Source organism: Leptonychotes weddellii, chromosome 6 (genome assembly GCF_054177405.1).
Source record: "Leptonychotes weddellii isolate Sample4059 chromosome 6, ASM5417740v2, whole genome shotgun sequence".
NCBI classification, from domain to species: domain Eukaryota; kingdom Metazoa; phylum Chordata; class Mammalia; order Carnivora; family Phocidae; genus Leptonychotes; species Leptonychotes weddellii.
This window is the reverse complement of record NC_138374.1, coordinates 14,478,701-14,497,261: the sequence shown is the minus strand read 5'-3', so window position 1 is coordinate 14,497,261 and position 18,561 is coordinate 14,478,701. Positions and strand designations below refer to the sequence as shown.

The window sequence follows — 18,561 nt, the reverse complement described above, 5'->3', positions numbered from 1 at the left end:
AAAAAAAAAAAAAAAGAATTTGGCTGGTGGCTGAAACATCGTTGGTACTCAAAGAAATGTTTGTGGAATGAATGAAAGAATGACATCCTATAGTCTTTCTTGGACATTCACATTCTTCATCTTTTCTCTCTGCTATTACCTCTGCCCACAATCAGTGATCTCCCCAACCCTGATCCCTGATCCCAAATCACTGATTTTGCATGGCACTACTACCGTTACTACCTTAATCTTTTTAGAACATGGCTTTCATCTGGTCATCCTCCAGATTAAAAGCTATCCTCGGGAGCTCCACGTTGTCAAACTCCTCAAGGCCTCCCGAGCCCCGGCCCTGTCACTCTACCTTTCCAGGTTCATGTCTCAGGACACTGAACAACAAGGCCTTTGGTTTATTCATGTTTCCCCTGTACCACTTTTCCAAGACCCCTCTCCACATTTAGACTGTCCTCTCTTGCAGTATCTCATTCACCTCTCATTACAACCCTTGGAAGTAGTTATTTTCCAATTTTTAGATGAGGGCAGTAAGATTCTAAAACATCAAATAACTTGCCCGAGGCTCCCTGGCTAGGAAGAGGGAGGATTAGGATTCTGACCCAGGCTTTCTGACATGTAGAGACCATCTTCTTTTTTTAAGATTTTATTTATTTGACAGAGAGAGAGAGAGGTCACAAGCAGGGGAGCGGGAGAGGAAGAAGCAAGCTTCCTGCTGAGCAGGGAGTCTGATGCAGGACTCGATCCCAGGACTCTGAGATCACGACCTGAGCTGAAGGCAGACGCTTAACCGACTGAGCCACCCAGGCGCCCCTAGAGGCCATCTTTTTAACCATCATACTATGCCTTCTTCTTTTGTTCCTTGCTGGCTCTAAATATCTCTAAGCTCAAGTTCTAGTCTTGTAACTTCCATAAAGAATAATGGTTAATGTACAGATGAGCTTATTAGACGTCACGAATCTTTCAAACACATTACTCATACAAATCCCCGCCAACAGCCCATTGAAAAACGAACTATTATTGTTTCCCATTTTGTAGGCAAAGAAATGGAGGCAGGGATTGAGTTCTCGAGGCCATACAGCCTGTGCATGGTGGAACTGGGATCAGAACCAGCCACAGCCTGTCTGAAACCCATACATCCTCTCCCACAGGAAGAAAGTGTCCAAACAAGGAGGAGCAGATCTGGTGTTGGAAACCCTGCCATAAAACCCATCCCCATGAGTCAAAGTCCAACAATCCATGGGCTATAATGTGTGGATGTGTTCTGCCTTCATTGGTTTTTATACTGGTGGAAAATATCAAAGGAGCAGATAAAGACAACTATCATGAACAGCAGAGTGAAAAAAGAAGAGGCACAGGAAGCAGTGATGGTCTCCCACAAACACTCAAAAATTAATTGCTGAACAGGAAGTTATCTTTTTTATAAGTATACAGCATTTCTATATATGTGCTCATTTAATCCTACAAGGTAATGATTACCATCCCATTTTACAGATAAGGCAATGGAGGCTGGAAAGGTAAAGAGAATGCCAGCAAGTGGCAGAGGAGCCTGACCAGGGCACTCAGACACCAGCGTCAGATCATCACCACCCCACCCACTGTTAGGTGTCTCAGCAGACAAATCCCACTCAACCTGCAGATGATTTTTGGGGAGGGAATATAAAGATAAGATAAAAATTATCTTGCAACTATAAAAGGAAACATAAAATAATAGAAGAGTTCTTCCTCCCCTTTGAAAGCATGCACATGATTCTTTATCTGAAATGATTTAAATTCAGGCCAAGTCGAGCACTTGCCCTGATACCTGTAGGAGTTCCAACTGCAGTTGGAATAATGACAATGCTGTGCAGAGGGGGAGGCGGGAGGAAGATGGGTTTGGATGTATTTGTGTGTGGGTGGTCATCGCGTCAATCCACCAAACCCACACACAATCAGACACCAGTCAGACACCCTTTGAAATGGGAACAGTAATCGTAGACAGCAGCCCACTCCTGCTCAGGTGCCTGAAACAGAAAGGAGCCGTGCGGGAAACGACAATCCAAACCCTGATTCCCTATGCTCGAGGTTGCCACACACATATTTCCCCCCTCGCACGGCTCCTTATCCCATGGGAATCCAGTTCAACTGCTGGCAAAGACTGGAGAAGAACCGAGCTTTAGCAGAGTGCCCGTAACCTGGTTGGACTTAACGTTTTCTGGGCGTCAAATTTTTTTTTAAAGATTTTATTTATTTATTTGACAGAGAGAGACACAGCGAGAGAGAGAACACAAGCAGGGGGAGTAGGAGAGGGAGAAGCAGACTTCCCGCTGAGCCGGGAGCCCGATGCGGGGCTCGATCCTCCTGGGATCATGACCTGAGCCGAAGGCAGACGCTTAACTGACTGAGCCACCCAGGCGCCGCCTGGGCGTCAATTTTTATCTTTAAGGTATGGATCAGCTGGACATAGGCAATTGATTTTTTTTAATAGTAAAAGCAGTTTAATTAATGTTCATCACAACCCTTTGAGGTAATTTTTACTATGATTTCCATGTTATAGAAGGTTTATTGATTATTGAATTCAAATTGCATCAGCCACAGATGCAGCCAGAGTTTTAACTAATTCAGGGGTGATCATCTTTAATGGAAGTAGTTTCTCGGAATAACTTCCTCATGGTTTCCATTCATCAAACCTGGCGACAAAGGGAAGGCAGCTGTGGTGTGTAGAAAGGGCACAGACCTTGGAGGCTGGACACTCGGGTTAATGTGCGGACAAGGCAGGCCATCGCTTGAGGCTCCGCAGAGAGTGACGCCCACTTTGTGAAACAGACATCAGGGACATCAGGATGGCACCTGGAGCCAGACAGCCTGGGTCTGTAACTCAGCTCCACTGTTTACCGTCTGTGTAATCTTGGGCAAATTAACCTCTATGGCCCTTTGTTTCTTCTTCTGTGAGAAGGAGATAGTTTTAGTACCAAGCTAGTGGGTGGCTCTGTGAATTAAATGAGTTAAAATTCGTGGACCAGTTATATAGGACCTGACCCACAGTGAGCACTATATGAGTGCTTGATAAAGAAGACTACATATAAAGGTTAAAGGAATGATTGTGTGGTGGAAGGAAGGACCGTGACACCACAGGCACGTCCCTGGGAGTCCTCTTTAAGCCAGACCAGTACAGACGGTGTAGCCCCCGATGAGCTATAGTAGAAACCGCACCTCCACCCAGGAAGCTCAAGCAGACACTGTTTTGTGTGAATTCTCACCCCATCACTGATTTAGATCTGTTGACCACCCTTCACTTCTCTTCCTCTCACACTGTCTTTCACCTCTAGGCAGTGAAGATGGGAAACCAGCCACCGAATGTGAAATAAAATTGCAGTTAAGAGCAAATTTGTTTTTTGAAAGAACATTCCAAAGGAGAAAGAGGACCTTGACTCTCTGATACGTTTCACCGACTCTGTGAACGGTATCAAAGAGGCATTTCATTTTTCGTTTTGATTTAGGGCAATTTGCCAAGTTTCAGACATTTTTAAAATAAGAATTAAAGGGCGCCTGGGTGGCTCAGTTGGTTAAGCGACTGCCTTCGGCTCAGGTCATGATCCTGGAGTCCCAGGATCAAGTCCCGCATCCGGCTCCTTGCTCAGCAGGGAGTCTGCTTCTCCCTCTGACCCCTCTCATGCTCTCTCTATTTCATTCTCTCAAATAAATAAATAAAATCTTAAAAATAAAATAAAATAAAATAAAATAAGAATTAAAGTCACATCAGGATAGTTTTCATGTATAGGGCAATTCTCACAGAATTACAAATAACAACCAAGTGTTTTCTAATTATGCTCCAGTGAATTTCAGCAACTTGCTGAGAATTCCCTTGCTCTAGTATTTGTGTGCCTGCCCAGCTTGGGCATTTTGCATGTGTGCATCATATATAAGAGCTCCTTTTTAACACCCCACATGCCCCATAAATGTTAGTTGAGTACTGATCTAAACAGACAAGTACTTGTTGAAAATAAAACTGTCCTGACCAAAACAGTTGCATAGAAAAGAGATTTCATCCATTGAAAGCAAAGGAGAAAATAGGATTTGGTCCAACAACGTGCACACATGCAATTGTTATTACATATAGCATTAAAGGTATCATGAATTTGGGTAGGATACATTTTTACACTTACAATTTTTATTTTTTCCTTATGTACATAACATGTATGTCATATAAAATGGAAAATACAGTGAAAGCAAAAACACGGTTAATAAAAATTGGAATAATCATTTCGGTAACGCTGTGAGGAGAAAACCCGTTCCCAAATTGCATGCGTGGCAGGACAGGAAGCCTTTAAAAAGATCCACCGCTGTTTCCTAAATTTGTGTGAGAATTCACACAAAACAGTGTCTGCTGTTTTGTTTGTTTCTTAAATCAAACAATGAAGAGTATGAGATGAAACAAAAGAGAGCCCAAAACCAGGACTCCAAAGACTTGCCTGTAATCCTGCCTTATTAATGGACAGCTTCTGTGACCTTGAGTATGCCCGTGGGCCCTAAATTCCTCACCTATCAAGAAAGTTATGGCGTGCTGGGCTGGCTCTGTCGGCAGAGCATGTGACTCTTGATCTCAGGGTCGTGAGTTCAAGCCCCACGTTGGGAGGGGGAGGAACTTAAGTAACTTTTAACTTTTAAGTAAACTTTAAGTTTACTTAAAAAAACAAAGCGGGGGTGGGGGTGCCTGGGTGGCTCAGTTGTTAAGCATCTGCCTTCAGCTCAGGTCACGATCCCAGGTTCCTGGAATCGAGCCCCGCATCAGGCTCCCTGCTCGGCGGGGAGCCTGCTTCTCCCTCTCCCACTGCTTGTGTTCCCTCTCTCGCTGTGTCTCTCTCTGTCAAATAAATAAAATCTTAAAAAAAAAAAAAAGACAGTTGGACTAAAGGACTCTACAGAATTTGAGGACATAGTCATTTCTATTATAGGCCTCTGGACATGATCCCCTATTAGCAGCTATCCTTCTTTCCTGGGATTCACAAAATCCTCTTTTTCTTAACTAGATTGAAAAACTCCTCCAAAGTTTTTGGTAATGTACTTTCGAAGTAGGCCCTCCCACACAGTGGGGTGACTATTCCCACCCCAGCTCACCTCCCAAGTGACCTGCTTGGGGCAGGGTAGGTAAGAAGGGTGAAGCACTTGAAACCCTCCTAGGGGTCTAGGACTGGGCCTTACGTTGTAGCTCTTGCCCTGTTCAGGCTGCTAGCATTTATCAGCAGGGCATATAAATTCACGTGCTAAGGATCTGGTCGTGTTGAATAAGAGGCACTAATACATCTATTTTATTCTTTCCTCCCAAAGGTCAAATCCAATTTCTATGCAAATGCTTTGGTCAGAACATTCTTTTTGAACAAAGGTATAAGGATTCTTCTTCTTTAACAAAAAGATTTGGAATCACTGTGATGGCTTGCACAGAATTCCTCCAGAGCAGAAGTGGCTTATTTCATTCTTATGTACTGAGAGACTGGAGGAGCTTAATGGAATTTGTTGCAGATCTCCCAAAGATTGGCAAAATCCACAGAAACCAAGGCAAACCTCTGGTCTACTTCCTAATGCCCCCGGGGCGGAAACGGAAGTAGAGTGTCATTGTTTGGTGCCAGAGATCAGAATACATCTCACTTAAAAGGTAACTGACTTACCCAATGTTATTTACTAGGAGAAACAGTGCAGCTGACACTATGAGGGAAGTTAGCAGGGGGAAGGTTTGGGAGCAAGTTAGTTTTCTCTGGATTCCTACAGGTCACACAAGACCTCCCCATAAAGAATGACAAATCCCCTGGCATATATATATCTTGTTCCCACACTTCAGATTCTCCTTAAGTGTCACCTTTTGAGAGAGGTCTCCCTTGATTGCCCCCTATAAATGCAGTCCCTTTACCCTGCATTTTCTTCCTACTTTAATTTAAATATTAGATATTTTGGTGTCTGCATTTATGGTCTGCCTGTTCCTGCTAGAAAGTAAGCTTCCTGGGGATGCTGAGTTTTTGTTCACGCCTGGATCTCCAGTAGGAACAACGTCACACATTGTAGGTGCTCAGCAAACTATCTGTTCAATAAATAAGTGTCAGAAACCCTCCAAGTGAATAAATATTTAAGGATAACAGATATAAAGAATTAAGGGTGAGTATAAATCACCGCACTTGCCCTAGGCACAGTGGGGACAGCTTTTTTAATACACAGAGCTATCAATCCCTTCACCACCAAATGTCTGCACATCTCAACCACCATGATGAGGGAATGGGCATTTCTCACAGAAAGTTTTATCATTCTTTTTCCTTCATTTACTCTCAAAATGCACAGTTTGATGTCCAATCCTATTTACGCCTTTTTGACAGCAGGGAGATGCTTCTCACTGCACAGGTTTTAGCGAAGGCTTCAGGCTTTACAATCGCAAACGCCTTAGATGCGACTATGCTCAGCATTAGCTAACAGCTTCACAGGAAGGAAGGCACTTGCCTAAGCGACCTTTGAGCTACGAGGAACTCATGTCAACGGGTGGCTGGGGCACTTACTGCTGGAGCAGGCGGCTTCTTTAGGGCTGGACGACATTGGCTGTGAACACAGTTGGCAAAGGCAGTCTCTCCCATTGAACGTGACTCGGTCTCCGGGTGGAAACGGGCGCCTGGAGACAGAAAGACATTGCCCTCAAGGTTATTCCAGCAATTTAATTTCTTTTCCTTACTCCTTCTGCTCGCTGCCCCCGGGTGCCAATCCATTTCTTTGAGGAGCACTAGCCAGAATGTCTGAAATGCAGTCTTATTAACCAAGCCAGCCAGCTGGATATAGTCCAAACAAATAAACATGCCTCATTTTGAGAAGGGAGAACGCACTGCTTCTACCAGCAACCAGACAGTAAAATGGAATGACTGACCTCTACTCATTAGTGGAGGGATTGTTCCAACAAGTCACTTAGCCAGGTACACACAGGAAAATTTTCCATTTTCCAAATGGAAAACCCTTCAAGAAGAAATATTTTAAATGCCATAAATTCCTATTCAAGCTTAAGGCCCCTCCCCAGGAGAACTGGTTACAGGTCAAGCATTAACTCCTTCACTTTCCTAGACCTGCGTGGTATTTGTGCACCTAATGAGACTTTGTTCTGGACATCTGAGTGGGTGAACGGGGTGTTTCAGGGCTGGAGACCCAATCCCTGGTGGAGAAATACAACAGTGCTGTAAATACCTATTTAAAAACGATTAGCTTCTAAAAACTTAAAAAAAACAAAACAAAACACAAAACTATTAGCTTCTTTTCAGAGAGATCATTTCCTTTTGCGTCATTCGTCAACAACAGTTTGCAAAAATATTGCCTCTGCATGTGTGTTACTCGTTTCTTCTCTGGCCAGTTCCTGGTAGTTTTTCAAAAAGTCATTAACAAAGACACATAGGACAATTTCCATGTCTGCTTACTTGTAATTGGCAATTTGCCAATACTATTCATTAACATGAGCTTTCAAATGTGTGATTCTGTCTGTTAGGAAATGAAAAACTCACAAGCAAAACATCCCCACACATCTGAGTCAGAAGCAATTACTTGAGAACAAACACTGGCTCTTTGACAGGAGTTTTACTTTCAGAGCTGCTAACCCTCCTTTAAGTGGCCCTTCCGCTGCCTAACGGTTGGTAATTAACCATAACACACACATAGGTAGTAAATTTGGACTTAAAACAACTCCACAGATGTGCTTTGTGCTGGTCCTCAAGGAGAGTTACAGGCTCTTACTCTCCCCCGCCCCCTCCTTTTACAAATGCTGAGCTGAGACCCTCTCTTCTCCTCTCAGGGTGCTGGTGCTGTGTTACTTTCAATTGTTCAGATAAGGCCCAGAGAGGTTAAGTGACCTGCCTGGACTGACCAGCTCAGGAGACTGGACCCCAGGCAGGTGCAGGTGGCATCCACCAATACAGGACTTCTCTATCTTTAACAATAAAAAATCATGCTCTGGTGGATGCCAGTGGGCCTATTGCTTCCTCCATGAAACCTGAATGAGGCCCCAGTCTGCTCTGTGAGGGGACATCAGGAATTAGGGGGCCAGAAGCACAAGCATGAGCTTTTTGCCTCTGATCGGGGCCAGGACTAGGTTGAGGCCAGTGAGGCACCTGGGGCACCTGGGGCCCAGCATTTAAGGAGGCCCTAACTCTCAGGTGTAGACCCTGCAATGCATGCTAGCCTCCTCTCTTGCCTCTGAGCCAAGTTTGTATGTTTAGACTTGAATCCCACCTGGATCCACTAGGGGATAAACCAGAGTCCAGTTCTTAACATGGGGCCAGGTCTTTTGAACTTCAGCCTGTGTGATTTTATAAATGACCCTCTTCGGTTCTTTCCCCCTTCAGCCCACTGTGTCCTCTGCCCACATGGCTTCACTTCCTTCTGCCATTTGTGTGAATGTGTGTAATCAAGAGAACTGGATTTGGAGTCAGGAAACCTGAGTTCAAATCTTAGCCTTGCAGTGTTAGTCTGGGGAAAGTCCCTTAAACTCTGAGACCCAGAGTCACTCATAATTAGGGACACTAATTCCTGGCTGACTTCACGGAATTGCTAAGAGGGTTAACGTAGATTCGACATGAATGCAGCTCGTCAGCCATAAAGGAGGCCTCCACTTCAGGTAGAATATCATCATCTTCAGCAGCAGCATGCTAGTAACAACAGTGAGTACCTCTTCGCTGGCCCAAACGTCCGGAGAGAGGACTATCACTAATAGACGTTTATTCATCATCACCGATTTTAAAACAATGATCTCTCAAAGCCAGAATCAGGAGGGCTCGTAAGAGTTTATCTGAGCCAGGGCCTTCCAACCTGGCTGAGTAGCCCCATACTTGGGAGCCCTCTAGAAACTGCTAGAGCAGCAGGAGAGTTTGGGGGAAAATGCTAGAAACAGACATTTGTAAAGAGACCTTCCCCAGGGGAGGAGTCCACTGCTCATCCTTGTTTGGGGAATCACTGGGATCTAGTCCACAGCCTCCTATCTTATGGAGGAAGCAATTGCCGTGGAAAAACTTAATTCACATAGTCCAGGAAGCAGGACGAGAACTTGGGACTCTCGAATGCCAGCCAAGGGCTTTTAAGCAGGCAGTGGGCCACAGCCTGCAAGGGGAGAGGTCAAGAGGAAACTTTACTTTGGATTAAATACAGAAAAATTTTCAGCTCAATAATCCAGCATTTTAAAATTAGGATTTAAAAAGATATATTTGAGAAATGGACTAATAACCATAAAATATTATTACAATAATTTTACCATGAATACTCCATCTAAATCTTATATGGTTCATCTGTGAGTATTACCTTGTTAGCTAATTAGATAAAATGAAGTTTACCTTTCTAGAGTTCACATCTCTCTGGTCTAGAAATACGAGATGCTGAAAAACAAAGCAAAACACCTCCTCTGAACCGTCATTTTTACAAAGCTACAGCAAAATGGAGCACACAGCCAGCAACAGTACACCAGAAGCAATGGGTCTGCCCAATTAGGGTGGATCAGTCAAGTAGCTGAGCCTTGTTGGTGACTCTCCTGGTTACGGCAAGCGAAGCCATCTTGAGTTCTGTAATGTGTAGTCTGCGAAACACAGCAACGATGAAACCACCACCTTTCCCCACTCACGCTTCACATGCTTTCCCCTTCTTCTCTCTGACTGATCATTTTAACCAAGCTGGTTTGTGCAGTTAAGATTTAACCTTGCTAGAGGATAGAAGCCTAGAGAGCAGAGGTGGGTCAACTGTTCCCCCCGAGAGTTCAGACTATAAGTATTTTTTTTTTAGACTTTGCGGATCATACGGTGTCTGTCATGACTGCTCAACTCTGCCACTGTAGCTCAAAAGAAGCCACAAGCAGCCATATGTGAACAAATGGGTGTGACTGTGTCCCAATAAAACTTTATTTACAAAGACAGGTATTGGGGCTAATTTGGGCCATGGGGCAGAGTTTGCCCAGCTCTGCTACAGAGTAAACGAGACTTTTTTTTTTTTAAGATTTTATTTATTTATTTAACAGAGAGAGACACAGCGAGAGAGGGAATACAAGCAGGGGGAGTGGGAGAGGGAGAAGCAGGCTTCCTGCCGAGCAGGGAGTCCGATGCGGGGCTTGATCCTAGGACCCTGGGATCATGACCTGAGCTGAAGGCAGACGCTTAACAACTGAGCCACCCAGGTGCCCCTAAACGAGACTATTTTTAAACACACACATATGAACCTATACTTCCAAAGAAGCTTTATCCTTCCAAGAAGTTATGCCATTTCCTCCTAAGGTTTTCATTGCTCAAACTGTTTCAAGACCCAGAGCTGCTTTCACACTTGGTTTCAAGCCACATAAAATCAGTCGTATTATTTAGTAGAGGACCTCGTGTGTAAAGTTTCCCAACTAGGGGCACCTGGGTGGCTCAGTCGTTGGGCGTCTGCCTTCGGCTCAGGTCATGATCCCAGGGTCCTGGGATCGAGCCCCGCATCGGGCTCCCTGCTCCGCGGGAAGCCTGCTTCTCCCTCTCCCACTCCCCCTGCTTGTGTTCCCTCTCTCGCTGTGTCTCTCCCTGTCAAATAAATAAATAAATAAAAAATCTTTAAAAAAAAAAAAGTTTCCCAACTGAATTACTTCTTGACTAAGACTGATAAAACAATAGGAACATTTTTTTAAAAATCTAAGGGCGCATCAGAAAAAGAATATTTCAAGACAGTGCAACTCAAGACAAAAGGTGTACATCCCAGGCTTCAAGAGCAGAACCCAGCACTTCTCTGTTGGGGGAAGGCACCACTTACTTGCAGATGGTGCAGGCAAAGCAGTTGGGATGATAAGTCTTGCCCAGGGCAGTCACCACCTCTCCTTCCACGAACTCCCCACAGCCATGGCAGCGTGTCCCGTACATCCTCTGGTAGTCCAGGGTGCAGAGATACTCCCCGTTCTTTATGAAGAAGCCCCCTTGTGCCAGGTCACAGCCACACACTGTGGAAAGACAAGTTCGCCTTTGGTCAACATCTGCTAAGCTGCTGGGCAGCGCTGCCTTCCCCTGCATGCTGGGAACTTACTCCATGATCTCAGTGGCTTGGGGTGAGGGGAGGGGACTGGTACAAAGAGCTATTTATTGTTGGGCTCTGAGTTCTCTCTTGCCTCCCTCCCCTTCTGTTTCCCTCCTTTTGGGAGCGACGCAATATCTCATACAAGGAAAATCCATTGGCTGGGGCTCAGTGACTTTTGTGGTATGTCTAAGATTCAGAGATAATCAGTCTTTGATGGAAAGATGCCCTTGGTATGTGCTGTCTCGGTTATGAACAAAGGTATCCCTGGCAGTGTGATTTAGGAAAGGTATCCACTGCTTGCCCACACAACTACTTGGTTTGGGCCGAGACTATTACTGAGCTGAGTAATAAATTCCCACTATACCGAAAGCAGGAGCTGAAATGCCCAATGTCCATTTTTTCCCCACTCTGGAAACACTTTCCCATAGCTATGAAAAATTCAGACGTTTAATTTTCTCTGTGGGCAGCAAATAGGACAAGCCAATTATTTATATATTATAGGGAGAGATAAAAATGAACAGACAAAAGAGGAAAGAAAAGGGAACGTGTCCAAGAGAAAACTGTCATTCGGGACCTCAGTACCTGCAAAAGGGAATGCCTTGCTGCGTCTGGATTTTGGTGTCTCTTTCGAAACTGTGCAGCTGTGGATTATGGAGATAGTGCAAAGGTCCCAGCGTGTCAGGGGCTTGGGTGTGGCCTACATGTTCAGACAAGACCAGAGGAGGGCACAACAACTTGTCCAAAACTAAAGCCTAAGGCAGTCCCTGAGAATAACGCGTTTCCACTGCCAAAGGACTGGGAAGCAGCAGACACAGCTAGGAACTTCCAGTCTTGCCCTCCCGATGCCCAGGCTTGGGTGACTCCTATACACCTAAGGGCCTTAGGCAAAGAATCCCGGATTCTTCCTGATTCTTCCTGCAAACAGCTGGACTAGGCACCCAGTGGGCAGGGGGAAGATGAGCTCCACCACTAACTTGCTTTCCTAAGAATCCTACTGGAACACCTCCAGTGTTCCTCTAATTAGTTCCCGTGACTCATCAGTGCCTCTGGATGATCTGGTGCCGGGCACAGTAAGGTACTGACTGAATACTTTGACAACTCTCCCACCCCCTGTTGGCAGTGTTCCCTATTGCAAGCCATTAGAGATATCCAAGGTGACACTGAACCTACAAACAAGCCTTCCACTGTGGATTCATCAGCCTTTGTTTACATCAACACTCCACAGCTATGACCTCCTTCTTTGCAATTTAGAATCAAGTAACCCAAGATGATGGCCTGAGTCCATCACGCCTGAAAATGACCACCCTATAAATACGACTCTGATCACATTACCTGGAAAACAGCTCGTCCATCACCTGCTGCCTCCTCTAACCTGCCAGTGCCCCCACTGTGCACACACCTGCCTCTTCCTTAACAAATGGGTCCTGCAGGTGGGGGAAGTCAGGTATGGACTGACTGCACTCGGACTGCAAATTCCTTCAACAGCAACAAACACAACCCTGGTGGTGGTGGGGGTCACAGAATACCCAGAGAACATATCTTATTTCCCCGCAAGATGACAAAGCACTTTATGGTGAGAGTCCTCATCTTTACTTCTTTGGATTCTTCTTCTTCTGGTATCTAGGGTATGACTAAGAACACAGCGTGTGAATTAAGTTGAATCCAGCGTCAAACTTGGCAGGCTCCCCGGGATGTCACTCCTCAATGACATCAGCAGTTTTGATGACTCTGTTGCTTTTCCAAACATGGGTATTTCTTAAAGCCATGAGAAGGGACAAAATAATGCATTTGGATTACCAGTAATTGCCTTTATTGCCCCCTCCAATCAATGGGTATGTTTAAAAGTTCACAGATCCTTTATAAAAAGATCTGGTGGCAACAGGGTCATTTTTAAGCTAATGTAGATTGTGGAGACAGCAGCAGCGCTCACTGTAATGTTTTAGAGATTCCCTGTTATTCGCTGCTTCCGCGGGTACCTCTGGGCGGACGTTCTGCTTCACACAGGATTGTGACACTGACGTATCCTCTCCTTTAAGTCCTGGTTTATATAAACCAAATATAGTCTTAAAAAATGACCTTGTAACTCCTGTTGAGAGTTGTCAAACTACAATTGAACTCTGCCCCTCTGAGATTTCATTTGGCCTAGTCCATAAGCTCAAAGCAGGGGCCCAAATTGGCTTATCCAATTGTACCATTGTTTTTGGTGGTTTATACACAAGGAAATCCCCGTTTGAAGAACGTCTCAGACGCAGAGCTCATTAAAGGTCTTTACTCACCATTCCTCCTCCTTCTCGAATCACAGTGTCTCAGTCTCCCTAGCCAGACTCTTAAACACAGGTAACTGCCATGAACGCTACCTCCTTCCTCTAGAATAAGGCTGCCCTAGGAACAGATCTCCCCTACTCCCATAGCTTCAACTATGACTTTGTCTATGATCAACTATGATCAATGTCTCTATCTGTGACGTCTTCCCCAAGCCTTAGATCCTTATTTTTCGCTGCCCAGTGGGCACAGACAGCAGACCTATCTTAAGCCTGGCATTTTATTTTTTTTATTTTTATTTTTTGAGAGAGAGAGAGAGAGAGAGAGGGAGCGTACATGTGTCGGGGAAGGGGCAGAAAGAGAGGGAGAGAGAGAATCTCAAGCAGACTCCACGCTCAGCACAGAGCCCAACAAGGGGCTTGATCTTGTGACTGTGAGATCATGACCTGACCCAAAACCAAAAATCAATTGCCTACCAATGAGCCCCCCCAGGTCCCCCAAGCCTGGCATTTTAGAAACAAACATTATCCTCTTGCTTCTGTGCCATCCCTCTATAACCTTGTTCTTCTTCAACTCCCTCTTTCAGTAACACGCCAGCACTATTCATTCTCTGCTCTTGCTCCAAAATTTTCAACTCGCCCCTAAATCCAATCCATTTTCCCAACAAAACATTCCTTTGAAGAATTCCGTCCTCTGCCTTCTTGTTGTCACCACTGAGATCCTGGCCTTCAGCTTCACTGTCCTGTATTACAACATTTTTATACCAATAGTGTTTATCCTGGCAAACAAAACAAAACACAACTGGAGACAACTGAACTTCCATCAGTAGAACAACAGTTGAATAAATTATGGCACAACCAGTCTATGGAGCTGGTGTTAAAGAGAATGGATTAGATCAAGATCTATAACCCAGAGGCCCGTCCTTGATATATCCTTAAGTGAAAGAAACAAATGTCACAGAGTAAAGAATTTTAATAACCTCCTTTTTAAAAGAAGGTCCACGTATGTTTTTATGAATAAGGAAAAGTTAGCACAAACATAGGATTACTAAGTTAGTAATGAGGATGGAGGATGAGGATGAAGAATTGTTAAGTCTTTCTTCATATACCTATGTGGTCAGCTCATTTAACTGTTTAAACTTGTGGTAAAATACACATAACATAAAACTTGCCATCTTAATCATTTTTCAATGTACGGTTCAGTGGTATTAAGTATTTGCATTGTGTGCAAGCAGCACCACCATCCACCCACAGAACACTTTTCATCTTAAAAAACTGAAACTCGGGTGCCTGGGTGGCTCAGTCGTTAAGCGTCTGCCTTCGGCTCAGGTCACGATCCCAGGATCCTGGGATCGAGCCCCGCATCGGGCTCCCTGCTCAGCGGGAAGCCTGCTTCTCCCTCCCCCACTCCCCCTGCTTATGTTGCCTCTCTCACTGTGTCTCTCTCTGTCAAATAAATAAATAAAATCTTTGAAGAAAAAAAATAAAAATAAAATAAAAAACTGAAACTCTGTCCCCATTCAACACTAACTCCCCATTCTCCCTCCCTCAGTCCCTGGCAAGGACCATTCTACTTCTATCTCTACAAATCCGACTACTCCAGGAACCTCATGTAAGTGGAAGGTCACTCAGATAATAAGAAGTTAAGAAAAATTAACCCAAACTTGTAAACAAGGTATGGGAAAGGAGCATGTTCTTCCAATGTCCTGCTGAGCATTAACAGCTCACACAAGGATTATTTCATTACTCAGGGCACTGGCTTTGTGTTTGACAAGCTCTTTACGATGGATTAAAGGTCCAGCCTATAAAGTTAAGGGTAACTTATAGATTTTTGTCCAGTGGAGATGTAAATGATTTCTGTCAGGTTTTGTTGTCCCATTGGACTGCTAATCAGTTTACACCTAACCCTGACATCTTATTCTGACATTCCTTCTTGAATGCCTTTATAACCTGTTCCTTTCGTTCTCCTTTGAACCAGCTTTGCCATCCTGCTGGCTCCCTCATTAATTTATTAAATCAATCTTTGCTACATGTTCATTCTATATTTGTGTGTCATATATTTAACCTTTGAAAATTACACTTTGACAAAGGGGTTACTCTCTTTAACCAAAAATATCTAAAGGTTTAAGGAACCTTTGGTCGGTTTCATATTAACAGCTTAGCAAATACTTCTAACTGGTGGCACAAAGCAAAACTTTCACATCTAAATGATCACAAAATCTCCATGAGTGAGGTCAAACTTCAGTAGGGTATATTTAGATTTTTAACTTCGGGTGCTCCATTTGTCTCTGCTCTAGTTGATAGTTAACGTATGCCCAGGAAAAAGCACAGACTCCTTTCCTTAAAAAAGGAGAGAGAGCTGCCATTGGAAGAGATTAATTGCTTTCTTCTCAATGATCAATTCTTGAAAACATGCCCCACTCAAGGCCCCACTGAATCTTGCCTGCTTTGCCGTCACTGAGGCATGGCATCAGCCATACGCCTTATTGATGGTATGCTCTTGAACTCATTGTCTGCAAACCACTGAAAACCATGATCTGGGTAAGTAAGAACATGTATGTCCCAGCAGTGTTATATAAAAGCTGTGAAATTAGAAACAGGTCTTAAAATCTTAAATCTTAAAAAAAAAAAATTAACAGGAGCTGCCTGGGTTGTAAACAGCATGGAGTAGGAGGGGAACAAAGTACAGAGGTGTCAAACAAGGGTGAAAACTGCACAGTATTTTAGCAGCACAAACAGGGATGGGGTGTCAACTATTTCTCCAACTTTCTGAAAACAGCGGATAACATTTTATGTTACAGCAAGTTCATTTCAGTGATTGGTTCACATTGCCAAACACTGAGCAGAATAGGTAATACTTAAAACTCTGCCCAGAGATGGGCTTGGGGCTAAAATGCAAACGATGTTTTCTTCTTTACTATCAGAATTGAACATCTCTGCGGGGGTTACTGCTCATGTGGGTGTTTTAATCAATTCCTGCCAGCAAGAGAGGGAGGGACGCTAAGCAAATGTGATCAATGTTTTCAATTTGGTTTTGAGTAATACGAGAACTTTAATTGGGGGCCAGGAGCCTCAGTGGGGGGGGGGGGTCCTTCCTTCTCTTTTTGGGGGCAGGCACAGGGTTTTGTCTCTGGCACTCAGCCAGCTGGTCAACCCATCAGAGGCTATGAGGAGCCCTTCTGAACTCACACCGTGAGGTGGAGGCCCTGCTTGGCTGGGACCTGGGTTGTACCTGCTCAGTTCTGGTGATGAGGGCCATGTGCTCCAAAAGTACTACTTTACCCTTAGCCAGCTCAAAACCCTACTCTACCCTGCCTGGGGCCAGCAACTCCCCTACCTCCTCCTAGGCACCAAGCACTAGAGCTGGGGGTGGGATGGACGCAGGGTACGGAGCTCCCAAGCACTTCCTGGTGGATTAGTAGTGTGAATACCAAATACGTCCTATTCTCTGCCTCCATCCTCTATCCAACTACATTTTATTTTTTTATTTTTATTTTTTAAGATTTTATTTATTTATTTGACAGAGAGGGACTCAGCGAGAGAGGGAACACAAGCAGGGGGAGTGGGAGAAGGAGAAGCAGGCTTCCTGCGGAGCAGGGAGCCCGATGTGGGGCTCGATCCCAGGACCCTGGGATCATGACCTGAGCCGAAGGCAGACGCCCAACGACTGAGCCACCCAGATGCTCCTCCAACTACATTTAAAAAAAATCTTATTTCGGGCGCCTGGGTGGCTCAGTTGGTTAAGCAACTGTCTTCGGCTCAAGTCATGATCCTGGAGTCCCTGGATCGAGTCCCGCATCGGGCTTCCTGCTCGGCAGGGAGTCTGCTTCGTCCTCTGACCCTATCCCCTCTCAGGTGTTCTCTCTCTCTCATTCTCTCTCTCTCAAATAAATAAATAAAATCTTTTTTAAAAAAAAATCTTACTTCATCAAAGCTGTTATTCTATTCATTTCCTCAAATCGTTTCTTCATAGAAAATATAAAGGTTGACTTTGACATAGGGCCTTCCTAAACCACAAAAGTTCCATTACAGTGTGGGGGTCTCATTGAATCTGCTTTTGCTCTGAAACCGAGAGCAATGTGTTTGAAAGTATCATACACTGAAGCTGAAAAGTACCATCTGCTGTAGCCCAGAGCTCAAAATAGCAGAGCAGAGACTCAAACAATAATGTGAGGGGGCAGAGTCTCACCAGAAATAACTATTTGCTAATGCATCATCCTGGAAGCAAATACTAAGCTTCAAAAACATATTTAAATAGTTTTTCACATTCACTTCTACATGCTCATCAAAATCAATGATCACTTCTGTGAAGGAAGACAGTTAGAGGTCCATCCAGATGGCAGAATGTACCCCCAATGGAAGGCACCTGAGGGGCTTGTATTGAATTCAGAGTTTGAATTTATAACAATAGGTCAAGAGCTTTAGATGGAAAGGAATCACTTTGGAACCTTTTTTATTAATAAAAATCTTTGACCATATAGTAAGTTTGTTTAACACTTGTCAAATTCCATGTGCAAACAATATTAACTATATAACAAGCTCAAATAACAAAGGTATTTCTGAGAATAATATTTCTCACTCAACATCTACCAAACGTTCACCTCAGTCTCTGCACCAGTGCTTTACTCCCAACTGAGCCCCCCACGGCCCTGCAGGATGGACACCTCTGCTCACCTCCCGCCAACCCCGCCCTGCTTCCCTGGTCCCACTTAGGCCCGACCCCCGATGAAGCTACAGTCTCCTCAGTCCCCTACAGCTCTACTTCTTTAGGGCTAAGAACAATTATTGACATTTGATCCCTATTTAGTATATGTTGTCCTCGACCTTATACCACCATTGTGATTTTCTCCTTACCTCAATTGTAATCTTACTGAAGGCAAAGATCACCTTTCATGCTATTTCATGTCTCCCACAATATTTAGAGAGATGGCAAATTCTTGTCCCTTTCCTTCTATTTCATACTGCTGGTGTCTAGACAGTGTAGGCAGAGCCAAGTGCCTTTGGCAAGCATAAAGAAAGAGCATTTCAGCATGACCTTGAGCCAGTAACCCTCCCTCCTTCTGAAAGCACCTAATTGGCATCAAGATAGTGGTGCCAAGTAGTAACTCCACCCTCCCCCAATCTCTCAAGTCTTTTAAGACTCTGAACTTTATGAAAATAGAGCTACCATATGATCCAGCAATTGCACTACTGGGTATTTACCCCAAAGATACAAAAGTAGGGATCCGAAAGGGTACGTGCACCCTGATGTTTATAGCAGCAATGTCCACAATAACCAAACTGTGGAAGGAGCCAAGATGTCCAT

The 18,561-nt window shown here is 44.3% G+C and overlaps 1 protein-coding gene and 1 long non-coding RNA gene across 10 annotated transcripts in view; both read right to left on the bottom strand.

The window, feature by feature from the left end:
- Positions 1-18,561, bottom strand: part of ABLIM1 (actin binding LIM protein 1) — a 284,673-nt gene that overhangs the window by 106,074 nt on the left and 160,038 nt on the right. For all 9 annotated transcript variants that reach the window (XM_081823453.1, XM_081823450.1, XM_081823448.1 and 6 more), the window contains exons 3-4: positions 10,738-10,921; positions 6,507-6,616 (exon numbers count right to left, since the gene is read on the bottom strand). In XM_081823453.1, the coding sequence (XP_081679579.1) occupies positions 6,507-6,616; positions 10,738-10,921 (294 nt within the window). The remainder of the gene's footprint in view (positions 1-6,506; positions 6,617-10,737; positions 10,922-18,561) is intronic.
- LOC145722137 (uncharacterized) overlaps positions 16,374-18,561 on the bottom strand; it is a 10,277-nt gene continuing 8,089 nt past the window's right edge. Inside the window, exon 2 of the long non-coding RNA XR_014146186.1 lies at positions 16,374-18,254. This is a non-coding gene — a long non-coding RNA (uncharacterized LOC145722137). The remainder of the gene's footprint in view (positions 18,255-18,561) is intronic.